At 40.9% G+C, this 16,293-nt stretch overlaps 1 protein-coding gene across 1 annotated transcript in view; it reads left to right on the top strand.

Annotated features, from left to right (window-relative positions):
• CFTR (CF transmembrane conductance regulator) overlaps positions 1–16,293 on the top strand; it is a 125,883-nt gene that overhangs the window by 96,242 nt on the left and 13,348 nt on the right. Inside the window, exon 23 of the mRNA XM_075274207.1 lies at positions 320–475. Coding sequence (XP_075130308.1) covers positions 320–475 — 156 coding nt within the window. The remainder of the gene's footprint in view (positions 1–319; positions 476–16,293) is intronic.

Genomic DNA, 16,293 nt, shown 5'->3' with positions numbered 1-16,293 from the left:
ATATGTTGAGCTTTTATCTTATTCACTCAATTTATATTACTGTATTATAATAAAGGTACAGTATGTTTGCCATAAATGCACATTATACATTCCATCAGAGTATATTGCCATTAACAAGAGATTACCACATATAGCCTGTGATAGTCACTTTTATGAATGGTTTTACTATTTCATGGTAATGATATGCCAGGTTCAGCTACTTCTTTGTGCTTTCTATTTGAGCTTGTACATTTTACCTCTTCAACTCTACACTCTTTGAGGTATAGTGCTCCTTAAAGCACATGCTTTACATTCATGTCTTAAATATCAAACATTCCAGGTTGGCTTATTGGGAAGAACTGGTTCAGGAAAAAGCACTTTGTTGTCTGCCTTTTTGAGGTTATTGTCCACTCAAGGAGAAATTCTGATTGATGGGGTTTCTTGGCAGACATTACCTCTTCAGAAATGGAGAAAAGCTTTTGGAGTTATCCCACAGGTATGTTTCCACTATCCCACTATCTGTATATCTATGTTTAGAATAATAAGAATGTTCTGAGTGCCTAGAGATTTCCACATTCATCGGCAAAAAGAAACAGGTAAACAAAATCACTTGGCGCCCAATTCACTGCTTCCCATTCGCCACTACCAACTTCCTTGGTGTTCCTTACTTTCATGTCCAAAGTTCTAGTGCTGTGGTAAAGTGTCTCAGAAATCTTCTGATGTCTAGTAGTTTATGCCACCAGTTAACACCTGATATCCTTTGTTTTCGTATCCCAGGCAGTAACAGGCACAGAATCTAAAGTTTTATAGGCTGGGAGAGACCTTGCTATTCTCCAATTCATATTGTCTAATGGTTTGTGTGTTCTCTAGGTGCACTGTGGTTTGCTTTCCAAGTATAGGCCATCTAATGGTACCTATTTATAACACACATATACAGTATGGTTCCCTCTACTACAGGGACAGCATATGACAAATGGAAAATGTGTAATTCATCACATGGCATCTTTTTAAATCCATAAGTGACCATAAAATATTTACAAGCATAGAAGATTTGTGATTTTAGTAAGGTTTAATAGGACTATAGATAGTGGTTTCTCAGTTTGGATCAACCCTAAAGGCAGATTGGGAACATAAAATGGTCCCGGAAATAAATCTAAAAGAGGACCCATTTGGGGGGGGGGGGTTAAATTGGCAGAAGAAGGGACCAACATAAATTGATATGTAAAGGTGTGCTTTGGGTAAAATGTCTTCAACCATGAACCACATGGGATACTTTTAAAATTCTATAAAGCCACTTTTCACTGCATAATACTAGATTGACTTGGTTTGGTTCGTCTCGGTTCAGATAAAATGTAGTTGTTTTTTTTACTGCAGAAAGTACTTGCTTTATGTAGCTTTTGTGAAAGCAGTTGAAACGAGCTGAGGTAATCTGGTATCATGCAGTGGAAAAAGAATTTAAAGGGGTTGTCCGGGATAACTGGAAATCCCTACACTAATTGACGCTGGGTTCACACTAGTGCCCGGACTCCATCCTGAGCTTTCCATCTTCTGCATGCAGAAGACGGAAAGCTGTCAGACCGGGTCCGGCCGTGAGCGCTGTTGAGCATTTTATGCTCTCCACCGCGAAACCATTTTTTTAAAACCGGACACAGAGTACTGCATGTCCAACTCTGTGTCTGTATAAAAAAAAACAAAACGGTTTTGCCGCGAAGAGCATAAAACGCTCACTGGTGCTCACAGCCGGACACCTTTCAAACCCATTCAGCTTTCCGTCCCCTGCTCTGATTTGTGCAGGAAACGGAAACCTGTATGAACGGATACCGGGCGCAGATGTGAACGAGCCCTTAGGTCATGTAACCGCCCCAGGAACATTTGCTGGTTATCCGGTGACGATCTGTTTCCCCCTTTTTGGAAACAGATCGTCACTACTACTCCCCACCTCATGCACTCCATTATAGTTACCTTCCAGGCCTCCTCCTGGGGGATGGCTCCTCCTTTTTTTCTGATTGCTGGTGCTTGTCCCACTGCTGTTCTGCGCATTACTACTGGTAATCCACCTCTACTGCATAGCTCCCATGCATGCGTTGTAGAGGTGGATCGTCACACCAAGTAGGACTGGAAGAAGAGCGTGCCCTGGAATCAGAAAAGAAGGAGGGGCCATCCTACAGGAAGAAGCCTGTAAGGAAGGAAGATAGGTAAGTATATAATGGGGTTGGGGGTTAGGTTGAGTTGGTTGGGAAAAGCTAGTAGTGGATGGGATAGCTAGAGAGACAGGGAGTGGGTGTACAGAAAAGAGGGAGGTGAGAGGGTTTAGTGTGGAAGTTACATAGCAGGAAGCTGAACGTCTAAACAAATGCAGGAGATACCAGGAGTTCCCCGAGATACCCAGAAATCAATCAAAACACTGATAAAGGTATATGGATGCATTTATTTACCCATATAGCACCAGCAGACCTTTAAACAAAAAAATTGCCCAGAAAACCTCTTTGAGTGCTGCTGACCAGCCAGCTTAGCAGTTCTTGGACATGTGACTGTCTAAGCCACTTTGACTCACTTAGTACTTAGCTGAAAGCAGATGACAGAAAATACATGGTACCAGGTACCTTGAGGTACTTTTTTGTAGTAGAAAACCCATGAAAAGCTGCACAAGGTGATCTGAGGCAATCCAGTTCCATGCAGTGGAAAATGGGATTCAGAGACTGTAACCATCACACTATATTCCCGCACTTAGTGACTAGTGAATTGTGTTACCATTAAACGTTGCACCTCCTGTTGAAGTAAAATGTAAAGTTACAGCTGGGTATTTTCTGCAGTCTGCAAGAGAAAAAAATAGGGTGGGATTGTGTGAGTGCGGCTTCACTATGTGTGATTTTTTCATACGTTGGTGTTGAAATCATTATTATGATAGTTACCTATGGTGACGCAAGTCCGGGTCAGTGAAAACCTCAGTGTAATCTGAATATGGTGACCAAAATGATGGTGCTTAAATGTGGCATTATTACTATTACTTTTTATACTGTTCACTAATCCATGAGAAAAAATCCATTACAAAGCAATGAATTAAAGACTACAATAGAATCCACATATCTCCATCTTTCTTTCACTGTATATAGATATAACAGTGCCCCATTTATTCTTAGTCTATGTAATACAGGATACATGTAGAGACTCCGATGTCACATGTCTACATATATAGATGTTCAGTTCAGTTGGCACCATAGGGAAAGGTATATTACAAATATTACAGAAACTGAGGTCATTTATTCTGTCAAATTAAGATGTCTAAATAATAAACATACAAAAGATAATTGATTTCACACCTTCAAGCGTCTCTTCCCCACAACCTCAGCAAAACTCACCAAAGGCCAGATTTTAAGGTGGAAGTGTCTAAAAGCAGCCGCGTGAAGGCTAAGGTGTATCCTTAGGACAGGTAGGGCTGCTGTCTCTGGAGGAGGTCATTGGGGGTCAAAGGGCATAGAGAGCAAAGTACTTATCTTGATTATAAACATTTATATGGACAGAGGTTGGAATTGCTTGACACTAACATGTCAGTGAACCAGCTCATTACTGGCTCAGAATATAGGCTCATTGACCTCTACTCATAGCTTGAAATCCTATAAATGTCATTTGGGAGAGACTAGTACAGTGACTTACTAGAACATGTATGCCCTGCTACAATTCTAGGTAAGGAATACAAATAAGACTTCCTTGGTGAAAAAGAGGAATTTTCTTCTAGTGCCACCTATTGGAATGTAGTTCCCTATAGAGTAATACCTGGTTTTCTGATAAATCTAAGGAGAATATTATTATTATTATTATTATTCTGAGAATAATAGCCAATCCAATATAACTCCTCCAGATAGAAGAGGTTCCCATCTGCAGACATCTGTTTCAATGTTTTTGCTTCTCTTCATTGAGTAGGGTACCATCTGGCTGTGTGACAGGTCTAGATGTGCACCAAAAGGGTTAACACCTTTCATTAGGCAGAGACTGGTACTGAGACTTATTAGACCATACATGCCTTATACATGAGGTTAAAAGGCAGGTTAGAAAGTCCAACCTGTGATCACAAGGGGCAGCCTACTGGGAATGTTTCTGGTAAAGTATATGGCCAGTCCACCTCTGATCACTGTTTGTTTCCCATGGAAAATAATAAGGTCAGTGAATGTGTAATACTATGACTGGCTACTGTAATGTATGACACTATTTCTTCACTTGTGCCAGTATATAGATAGAGAAGACACTTTATGGTTAACTTAACGAAAACGTCACAATACAGTTTTTGTTTTGTTGTGCTACAGAATTAAATCCTATAATGTTTTGCCAATTCCTTGTGGATTTTCTGCCTCCCATTGACTGCGTTGTTTTTTGCAGGCGAAATCTGCCTGAAGGAAGCTTTTTTTTCAGCTAGTGGAAAAAAATCCGCTAGCGGAAAAAAAAAGCTAGCAGAACCCATAGAACTCTATGCGGAGGCGTTTTTTTCTACGTGGATTCTCACACAGATTCAGAGCCAAAATCCTCACCAAAAAACTCAGTGTAAATGGACCCAAGGGGTTTTCCCACCGCCCTCTAACCAGTTTGCCTGCTGTCTCTTCTTCTCACTTTCTGTATTCTTCCACAAGCTTGTGGACTGGCTTTGTCTGTTTGATGAATAGGATAGTTTGAAGTACCTCACTAGCTATAGAAATTGCCTTTATCATGATTATTTATTATAATTACGAGAAATCTAATATAAATGCAGATGAAATAATATGCACAGTAAATGTATATTATATTACGTAGGTTTGGAATTTAAAAAAATTATACATACCAGAACTGGCAAGGGAAGATAAATTGACAACTTTCAATAAACTCAGTTATCTTTGTATTGACATAGAGAGTTAAATACACTGTCCAAGCCTTTAACAGCAAACCTCAATTAGCAGCAGATAACCGTTCTGAGAGCAGAGTGTAATCTAGAGAACTCTGCCCCCTTCCCCTCATAGAACTGTGAGTCACATCATCTGACCTATAATGCTAGATAAGGAGAGATACAGGCCAGGGACCAAGGAAATGATGGGCAATCATTTGGGGGGGAATACTTTCACATATCAGGTAAACAAAGCAGCCTTTCTAAAGCAATGTATTTAGGCAAACTCTTGAAATGACATAAATTACCCTGTTTCCCCGAAAATAAGTCATCCCCCGAAAGTAAGACATAGAAGAGGTTTTGTTGAATTACCTAAAATAAGGCACCCCCGAAAGTAAGACATCCCCCAAAATCATAATCTTTATGTGCAAAGATTGTATGAAGAAAAACATTGCAGCCTGCTGAACACTGTGCGCGATGTTACGTGTGCACAGGTATGCTGGCTTATGCGTTGTATCCACTGTTCCTGCTGCTGTAGGATGAGCTGGGAGATGCCTGCTGTGCATACACTGCTGCTTTTTTCTTTTACTCCATTTCCCCTGAAGAACCAGTGATATCATGCTGGGGAAGAGAATAGCAGTATGATAGCCTACACAATGTACCTAGAAACTACTAATCTAATAGTACAGAATGGAGATATTAGCGGTCAGAGACTGAGTGTGTCTCATTAAACGCTCTTGTAAAAGGCATCTTGTAGTGTTTGCTGCAATATCTGAGTGGGGGTAATTCTTATAGGGATAAGCAGCATTAGTACTTTAAAGGGTGTAATCAAGGCCTGATAATAGTCTGTGTGTGAGGACTGGGAAGGGTGGCACCACACTGACAGAGCTGACCTGTCCAAACTGAATCTACAGAGCAGGTACTGTGCCACCCGTTGTTGTTGCCAAGGTGAGAGTCTGGTAGCCAGGCTTCTGTATAGACAGGGAAAAGTTTGCTTGTGTTTAGTTTAGTTCTCAGCTGAGAAGGTTTTTGTTTTTGGTTATTTTGTGCCTTTGCATAGGCAGTTAATGCACTGCAAGTGAATAAAACCTGAACTTGTGTGCAACCCAGTGTCTATGTCCCTGTTTCCTGCACTGCTACTGAGCAGGGGATACTAAAGAGAGCTACCCTACAATTCATTTATAGGGATGGACTAAGACAATCTTTAGCACCTAAGGCTCCGTTCTCACGGAGTAACACGCCACTCATTTAGACACATATACATGTGTCAGAGCGCGGCGCTTCAAAACAGATGCCATTGATTTCAATGGGTGTCGGCTTACACGCGCTACACATTGAAATCAATGGGAGGCTTTTTATTAAACAAGACAAAGAATTAGAAGACTGTTATTGATTGAAACTGCAGCTTATCACAGTAAAACTAAGTGTTGTATGTTTCTTCCTTATCTTAGACTACTTCTGGGTAAATGGTTCTCAGGTTTGTATACAAGACTGGTTGGTTCAGTTTAACTTTTTTAGATTGTGACACAGAAAACAGACTAGCTCTTTCATTAGTTTACTTTTAGCATCAGTCAAAAGCAAACACCATTATACAAACGTTCCTGTTCTCTTCTCTGCATCTGCAGCCAATTTTCTGCAACATATTTGGCAAGCACAGTTAGTATCAGACACACTATGGCTGCGTTAGACCCGACTATTATATATGTATATTTGTATAGCAAGCTTACTTTTGTTTCTTTCACTGGAGTTAAATATTTCTTCCACCGAAGTCAGAAGAGAAAACCTATGTACAGCCCAAAGTTTGGAGACTGAAACAAATTTTGAGTTTTACAAAGTTTGCTGCTCCAATGTTTTCGGATCTATTAGTCAGATATGTCTATGGTATAATGAAGTATAATTATAAGAATTTCATAATTTTTACACTTTTATTGACCAATATATCGAGTTTCTGCAAAGACTCCATATTTACGGTATTGACCCTTATTATGAGAATTTGACTACAGGTGTTCAGTGGGATTGGGATCTGAGAAGTTTCCTGACCATGTAGTAAACATGTTAATGAAGTGCTTAGTTTATGACTTGTGACTTGGTGCGCCATCATGCTGGAAAAAGCATTGAGAATCTGTGGGCAATCCTCAAAAAGTGGTGGACAAATAAAAACACAGAAATTGTGATAAACTTGGAGCACTGATTTGGCAAGATTTGGTTGCCACCAGTATGAAGAGATCAGTAATTTGTGGGTGGTAAACCCCAAAATTTGAGTTTGGGTGAACACAAAATTTTTGGAAAATTTGTAACAAGAACCAACAGATTCATCTCTATGTACATGAGATTTTTTTTTCATTGGTCGTTCTGGAATATTGCACTGAAGGGGCTACTCTGAGACATTATAATATGTGGAGGACCATTAAGGGACATTATACTGTATGGAGGCCATTATTGAAGATTATACAAACCTGTAGTTTTTTTTAAGTATTGTGAGCGTTTTCACATTATCTTTTTTACTACTTTTAATTTATTTATTTCTGTATATGCATTTTTTTTGTCATTTTTGTTAGACATGCTAACCCCTTACTGCTCTGCTCTGTACTGTTATGTCATGTTAACCATATAGTTACTGCTCAACACTATAATAGTACAGTGCTATAATGTTGTTCTCACGGTATTACTTCCACCATTCAGCTAAGTGATATAGCCGAGGCCCCAGACTAGCGGAGTAAGAAGATGGAGATTAAGGCACCCAGTGTGCTCAGAGGCATGATTGCCACCCCAGTGATCCCCCGATAACATTGCATGATGCAAGGGGTTCCATTGCAGTCAGGGGGCTGAGCAATGACCTCCTAACTGCCTATGCACATTATACATAGGGAACCTATGTGGGATGTGCTGCAATACTATGTGCAGTACAATACACTGGGGATCAGAGATCCCAGGTTCAAGGTCCCTTGTGGGACAATAAAAAGCTTTAACCCTTTTGCTGCCAGGCACGTACACTGTACGTGCTCCCAAGGTGGCACTTCAGTAGCGGAGGACGTACTTAGTACGTCCTCCCTGCTAATGCCGATATCTCTGGACTGCATCAACATATCTTGATGCTTTAAAATGCATTTTAAAGAAGAGACTCTCATCTTTAAAATGATACCAGGGACTTGATGATTATGCTTACAGTTTTGGAGTGATTCACTGTTGAAAACACTATTTGACATTGAGATCCAACTGCAGATCTCAATTCCCGACAGTGTTTCAACAATGAATTTCTCCAAAACTGTACATCCAATCATCGAGTTCTTGATATCATTTTAAAGATGAAATTCTCTTCTTTAAAATGCAATTGAAAGCATCAAGATATGTTGATACAGTCCAAAGATATAGAGCTCCAAAGTGTCCCTCCCCCTCCTGTCTAAGCAAGCAATTTGCGATCTAACAAGAAAGGAAGAGGGACATGGAGCAGCCCAGCAGAGACAGAGAGACACAGAAAAGATCTCTCTCTCTCTGCATAACTTGTATGTGACAGCAGGAGGGGGGTGGCAGGGACTCTATTGTCCCTATTAACCCTTCTCCTGCCAATCAGAGAACATACTATACATTTGTCTCTGATTGTCACATACAGTTATAATGTAATTCCCCCCTGAGCTTTTCTAGTGGGGTATTCTTATGTTATACCTCCTGAACATAACCAGGAAGTTTGTTGGCACTGTGACCCAGACGTTTACCATTGTCCAGGCTGCAGAGCCAAAAAAAAAAGTCGCACCAAACACTTACACAACATATACATAAAGTCGCAAATAAAGTTTACATTTCACCCAATCCCTGTCCTGTCTATACCTGAGCTTTCTACAGTAAAATACGTCTCTAGTGATGTCCGTTACACACTAAAATAATAGTAATAACGATCACTAGAGATGAACGTATAGATTGCTAAAATTATTATAGGGGGATGGAAAATAACATTTTTATGTAAAGTCCTATTTAATTTGCATGCACAAAATGGGATGGCGCATTTCTGTGATTTTGGCGATTCTTTAACACCCGCCCCTGTAAATATATACATATGTGGTATGTATGAACTCCTCAAATATTGCAGTTTTATGGACAGTACATTATGTTTGCAGAAAGGGATTTCTTGAGCCGCACTTTAGTGGCAAATTTGAATTTTTGCGCAATTTTTGCTAGCAATCTCTGTTTGCGGCAAAGTTGAATGAAGGTGGTTGTATATATGAACTATTAAATTGTGTTTTTATATACGGTGTGCTGTGTACTCTGAAAAAAGTTAGATTTTGGTATCACAGTCACAGTTTGGTAGGTGCAGTATAGCTTTTTAATATATTAGTGAACAACAGCAAAATCCTGCTTGTCTTCTGTATTCGTGTTTTTGGGAGTCCGAGCTCTTGTTGTAGTTGATATTTGCGGTACATATAGTATATATACACATTGTATACACCATAAGCTATTATTTTAAAAGTATTTTGTATATGAATGTGAGATTGAACATGAGTTTTAGGTGCAAATATGTGTTTTAGCGTATTTTTTCAAAAAATTATTTGTGTTGGTCGCAAAGTTGCATGAAGGTGGATGTGGCTATCGATGACCCATTAAGACATTTGTAATCTTCAGATTGTCTACTTTCAAAAAATATATAGGGTTTAGGGGTTCACTTACTTTTCATTGTGTGTAATCCCTAGATTTTATAGGATGATACTTTTTTAGCATTTCCAGCTTCAAAGCAGAATTTTGTTCCTTCCAGTTCTAGCGATTTTCTGAAGACACGTGCATGCGGGTTCAGGCCATAGTGATATGTATGAACTCTGCACATGTTGAACTCTTATTTTTAGGAGGTTTGGTGCATTTAATTTTTTGTTTGGTTTCCGCTTTTAACAATTAATATACATTTATTTGCATTTTTTCATAAAACATTCACTTTAAATGAAAATTGCATGAATGTGCCTGTTCGTATACAGTACCAAGTGGCATTCTGACAATGCTGCAGGTGTCTACTTTAAGAAAATATATAGGTATGGGGGGGTTGGATGCTTTTTTAATGTTGCAATTTAGGTTTGATTTGTCCATCTCAAAACTGTGAAAATTGCTCTGGCTACTGGAGGTGCAAAATTTCCAGAGACCCTTGGCAGCGAAAAGGTTAATAAATAAATAAATAAATAAATAAAAAGTTTAAAGTAAAGAATAACAAAATAAACAAAAAGCTAAAAAAAAACACCTTTACATTTAGAAAACACAAAACATAAACAAAAAAAACTAAACAAACCTGTTAGGTATACCCCACTATCCACAAATTTTGGTCAATTTGCTTCCTCAAAAAATAGCATTAAAAATGAATACATGGCAGAATTTGGTGCCAATAAAAAGTACAATTTGCCCCACAAACAGTGGCATAACTAAAGTCTTATGGGCTCTGGTGCAAACTTTTTGTCCTGGACCCCCTCCCTACAGCAAATTCTTCATGGTGCCAGTTATCAGTAGTGCATACTGCAGTAGCATCTCAGATTTTTTCTCTTTATCTCAGATAACATGTCGCTAGGCCCCTTTCCAATAGTTACCAGCACAGGGGAGGTAAAAATAAGACATACTCACCTCTCCTGGGCTTCTAACAATTCTCAGCCTCCTCTCCAGGGCTCTTCCGGTCTGTGACCCCAGAGTATAATAAGTAGAGGCCCACCTTGCCTCTCCTCTCCTGGTAATCCTTGCTCTATCTCTTCTCCATCCTGTTCAGTCCTCTTCTACCTGCAACTGAGGTGAGATGCCGCAGATGTCATTGCTGGGGCCTGTGATTGCGCTTCAGCGGTCACATGGGGCGTGCTGAAATCACTATGCCAGGGCCCCATGTGACCACTGAGGCCCAATCACAGGCCCCAGCAATGACATCTGCGGCATCTCACCTCAGTTGCAGGTAGAAGAGGACTGAACAGGATGGAGAAGAGATAGAGCAAGGATTACCAGGAGAGGAGAGGCAAGGTGGGCCTCTACTTATTATACTCTGGGGTCACAGACCGGAAGAGCCCTGGAGAGGAGGCTGAGAATTGTTAGAAGCCCAGGAGAGGTGAGTATGTCTTATTTTTACCTCCCCTGTGCTGGTAACTATTGGAAAGGGGCCTAGCGACATGTTCGGCCCCTTTACCTGACCGCTATCACGGCGGTCCAGGGCCATGGCCATCTCCAGCTGGCCATGAGTCCGTACTCAACCAGGCCCGGTTGCAGTTGCATCTCTTGCAAATTTACTGCTGACAGACTCTCTTGAAAGGTGTTGTACCAAGATTTGAAGTTATTTAATTTAAGGGTCCGACTCCTACGACAACCTAATGGAGGGACTGACTGAGCATGCAATCTGCTGCTCTATTCATTTTCAATGGAGCACTGGAGATAGCTGAGTACAATGGAGTAGCAGGATGCATAGTCAGCCTAATGCTCCATAAAGATGGGAGAACCTGAGCCTCATTCTAAGGATTGGTGGAAGTCCCAACAGTCAGACCCTCACTGTTAACTAAGTTATCTCCTATCCTATTGATAAGGAATAACTTTGTATCTTGGGACAATCCCCTTTATTAAAAAAAAAAATAATAATAATAACGTTGAAAAAAAAAAGAAAAAATATTATTTAACTGAAAGAAAACGAATGGTGTAAAAAAAGTATGTAGAGTCATATGTTTTATAAACCTGCATCATGCTATATAATCTGCCCTGTGTAAAGAGTGTTGTAAAATCCCTTTCACTTGCATTGTATTTTACATTGTTTTAGATTTTATGTGCAGAATATTCAAATAATACAATTCACATAAAATCTACCACATCTGAACATGGCCTAAGAACTAGAGATGAGCAAACAGTAAAATATTCGGTATTCGATACTCGTTTCGAATAGCCCCTCAATATTCAACTATTCGAACGAATATCGAACCCCATTTTAGTCTATGGGGAAAAAAAAACTTGTTTCAGGGGATCCCACTCTTCGACTCAGGAGAGTCACTAAGTCCACTATCACACCCCAGGAAATGATGCCTACACCCTGGAATGCAACTGGGACAGCAGGGGAAGCATGTCTGGGGGCAACTAACATGCCCAAGTCACTGTATTACGTCGGGATCCCTGTCAGCTTGCGATATGCGCAAGCTGACTTTTTCTCATAGGAATGCGTTGACCAGCGTTGATTGACCGAATGCCATACAGGGTACAGCATTCGGCCAATCAACGCTGGTTCTTCCGGAGGCTCGTCTGTGAGGAGGCAGAGTCTAAGATCGGACCAGAATGGAGACTGCTGTGGACCGATCTTAGACTCCGCCTCCTCCGGCAGAACCAGGGTTGATTGGCCGAATGCTGTACTCTGTATGGCATTCGGCCAATCAACGCTGGTCAATGCATTCCTATGCCGAGGAATGCATTGGTAATCCCTAGCTAACCCTGCCTGTAGATCTATCCCTGTCTCACAGTCACATAGTTCACAGTCTCAAATTAATTGAATGTTAAATCCACCATTTGTATGAAGTGGAGGTCACCTGATTTAGCCAGCCAATTCCTTTTTCAGATTTTTTGTCGATGCCTCCGTTGTCGTAGTTCCTGTCCCACCTCCCCTGCGCAGTTATTGGTGCAAAAAAAGCGCCAGGGAAGGTGGCAGGGGATATGAATTTTTAGTGCGTTTGCCTCGTGGTATTCGATTGGAATCGAATACCTCGAATGGCCTGATATTCGATCGAATATCTATTCGATCGAACAGTGTTTGCTCGTCTCTACTAAGTACGCTACTCATTGATTTCCACTATGTTTTTTTTTCTGCAACACTTTCCTCCTAGATCTGCAGCATTAATGGGAGGATTATATCTGTTCTCAGCAACACTTCCTATTGTTTGCTTTAGAGCCAGTTTTATTTGCTGTAATGAAGCATGAAATGTTTGTTTTCACATTTATGACTCATATTTGCAAACATAGAAGTTACACAAAAGCATAATGCGCATTCTTATACATGTGTCAAATACATACATTGGAAAAGCACTTGATAAAGAGCTATTTCAGTCTTACAGATTATAGAACTATCCTTAGGATGGGTTATAAATGTAAGATGCAGGACCTCCACTGATCAGCTTTTTGAAGAGATAGCGACGTTGGGGTAAGCACTGTGGTCTCTTCATTGAAAACCAAGCACAGCACTGTACATTGTATGGCAGCTGCACGTGGTTTTGCTGTCAGACCCCGACTAATCTTCCACTGCTGATGTTTCCCAAGGATAAGTCATCAATCATGAAAGCCTAGAAAACCCCTTTAGGCTAAAGCCCCATGGGCCGTATCCGCAGCACTAAAGCGCTGCGGGAAGAGCCACTGCATGATCGCATTGCGGTTCTTTCCACAGTGCTTTTAAGAGAAAGTTCACAGAGTTTTCCTCTGTGGACTTTCTCTTAACATTATATCTACGGGAAATAATAGATATAATTGACATGCTGCAATTTGCAAAGCCGCAACGGCTTTGCAAATCGCAGCGTGTCTGCGCTGTGATCTTTTCCACAAAGTGGGGATGGGCTTTGCATGAATCCCATCCAGTTTGCCTGCACTGTACAACGCCGTGATATTTTCCGCAGCATCTCTGCTGCGGGCAAATCGCAGCATTTACGTCCTGTGGGCCCCGGCCTTAAGCTAAGGCTCCACATAGTAAGCTGAAGCCAAAAAGTGCGGATTTCACAGAAAGTCCACAAAGTTTTCCTCTGTCGACTTTCTGTCCCTATTATACCTATATGGAAAACATCAGTTTTTTCATAAGTATAATTGATATGCTGCGATTTACACAGATGCAATGGATTTTGAAATCACAGAATTTCCACTGCAAATATTTTTCTGCAATGTCTGGATAGGATTAGACAGAATCCCATCTACTTTGCTGATACTGTAAAGTTCAGTGTTTTTTACTGTGGTATTTTCGCAACATGGGGCCCAGGCCTTAGGCTGACCCCACATTGAGGAAACACTGCTTTTTTGTTGCATATTTTACTGCATTTTATTGAGCAAAACCTAGTAGTGCCTACAAAAGGAATGGGAAATATCCAGAAAGCTCCTGTACTTCTGTCCTTCTGCTCAATCACCTCCCAGCTTTGGCTAAAAGAGCCATAGCAAAATTTACAACAAAAAAGCAGCTTTTCATAATGTGAGGCTGTAAACCTAAGGGGGCATTCACACTGAGTATTTTGGCACGGATTCTGACGCGATATCCGTGCAGAAAAAAAGCCTCCGGTTCCGTTTTCCGCGCGGAATCCATTAAAATCAATGGGAGGTTTTTTCACATTGATTTCAAAGGGTTCTGTGTAGAAAACGGAACCCATTGAAATCAATGAGAGGCTTTATTTCCTTGCGGACTCTGACGCGAATTCAGTGTCAGAATCAGCGCACGGAAACTCATTGTGAATGCCCCTTAAAAGGACAGGATGGTGCCAACTGCTAGGACTGCAGTGCTTCATTTACTTTTATGGCGCTATTAGAGATCACCGTCCGCACTGATACTTTTCCCCTCTCCCGCTTAAAAAGATGCCAAAATGATAAGTTATTGTATGCAGGACCTAGTTACCAATCTACTGGTTCTCAGTGCGGATATTAAGTTATATCCCTGTTCACACATAGTCTAGCTTGGTAAAGTTCAGAACTGCAGCACCAGCATACTAAGCAATGTGCCAACATGTTAGCTTAGCAAATGTTTGTTTAGCAAACACCACTAAATAAACCACTGTGTTTGTACAGATATTCCAGTCTTCCTAAAGATAAAATCTGTTCAAAGCTTTTGTGCCTTATAAAATTCCTTACAAAATTAAAAAATGGCTCCTAATTGCTAAGTGTGAAGCCAACATTAAAATAACACTAAATGCTGAACTAGTACACTGGTCCTAGTGTAGGATCTACACGGGGTGGGCATAGTACAGAGATAAAAAGAACAATAAGAAAATACCTGTGTTACACTTAGGCTGGGGCCCCACGAGCCGGAAATGCCACGATTTGGCTGCGGCGGAAACGCTGCAGGAAAAATTGCGGCGTTTTACAGCACTTGCAAAACCGTTGTGGTTTTGAAAATCGCAGCATGCCAATTATATCTACGGAAACGTCGGCGGCTTTCCCATAGATATAATTGTAACAGGAAGTCCGCAGAGGAAAACTCTGTGAACTTTCTGTTCAAAGCGCTGCAGGAAGAACCGCAATGTGTTCATGCCACGGTTTTTCCCGCAGTGCTTTAGCGCTGCAGTCCCGGCCCATGGGTCCTTAGCCTGAGGCCCCAGGTTGTGGAAACACAGCTTTTTTTTGTTGCAGTTTTTGTTGCAGTTTTTTTTTTTATGAGCCAAAAATGAATACAAATGGAATGGAAAATAAATAAGAAGTTCTTATACTCCTAGCTTCTGCTCAATCCACTCCTGGCTTTGGCTCAAAAAACGCAACAAAATCTACAACAAAAAATCTGCTTTTCCACAATGTGGGGCCTTAGCCTTATACACTTATACACTACCCATATCCTGCACATCTGCAGCAATAGCAATACCTGCAAACCTGCGCTTGTGTGGGGTCAGTGGTGAAATGCCACAGACTGCGCATAGATCATAGCCATTTGCTGTCTCCATAGACTCATTGATTTCCTTTTGTGAGTCTGGGCCACATGGCAGGTATAGGACCTGTTTTAAGTTTTGCCCTGTGTTTACAACCCCGTACACAGACGCATGATAAGGCAAAGGTGTCTGTATGGGGTCACAGAATATAATGGTGTAGGAACTTTGCCCTGAGCTCTAGGCCCAAACAAGTACTCATGATAAGACATGATTAAAACATGGCTAGAACATGGACATAGCACATGTTTGTGTGCATAGAGCCTTCCTTTTGTTTTACTATATTGCAATATAAATGGTTAAACCTGTGGCAAAAGCCATATACTTTTCTGTAGTTCTGCTGCATGTAACATCTTATCACTTCAAATGAATGGGATTTAAAACCGACAATCGGGAAGCCATCCCATAGACAGTTTCTCTGGGGCTTAGGACGGAATCCTGGCGGACTGACACAGGGTGCACAGAGGCGCAAGTGTGAACGCCCCCTTTCCTGCATGTAACATCTTTTTCCTCCATTTCTGAGATATTTATTTATTTCACAATATGCAAATAAGTAGTAAAGCAGCAAGGGCGGATACCTTACTCCAAGCTGCTATAGTCTACACGATTCTAATGTGCCCTCATGTTCATGGTGGCATATTAGAGCAGTATAGGGCATAGCAGTTTGGAGCAACGTCTCTTCCTTTGTGATCTGAAAAGGCTCACAGCTGTATTATACAGCAGCAATATCTACAATCAGTGCAGGCACAGATCGCAGGCATTAACCTCTCCTAATGCTTCGGTCAAAGTTGACTGATGTTCATGGGTGTCACCATTTTGAAGTGGATTGCTGGCCCCCGAAATGAGATGTGGGGACTGTGATCCATTGTTATGACAGTCAGGAGCCTATTG

The sequence above is a fragment of the Leptodactylus fuscus genome, chromosome 5, assembly GCF_031893055.1.
Source record: "Leptodactylus fuscus isolate aLepFus1 chromosome 5, aLepFus1.hap2, whole genome shotgun sequence".
In the NCBI taxonomy this organism is placed as follows: Eukaryota; Metazoa; Chordata; class Amphibia; order Anura; family Leptodactylidae; genus Leptodactylus; species Leptodactylus fuscus.
This window is presented reverse-complemented; position numbering and strand designations above follow the sequence as displayed.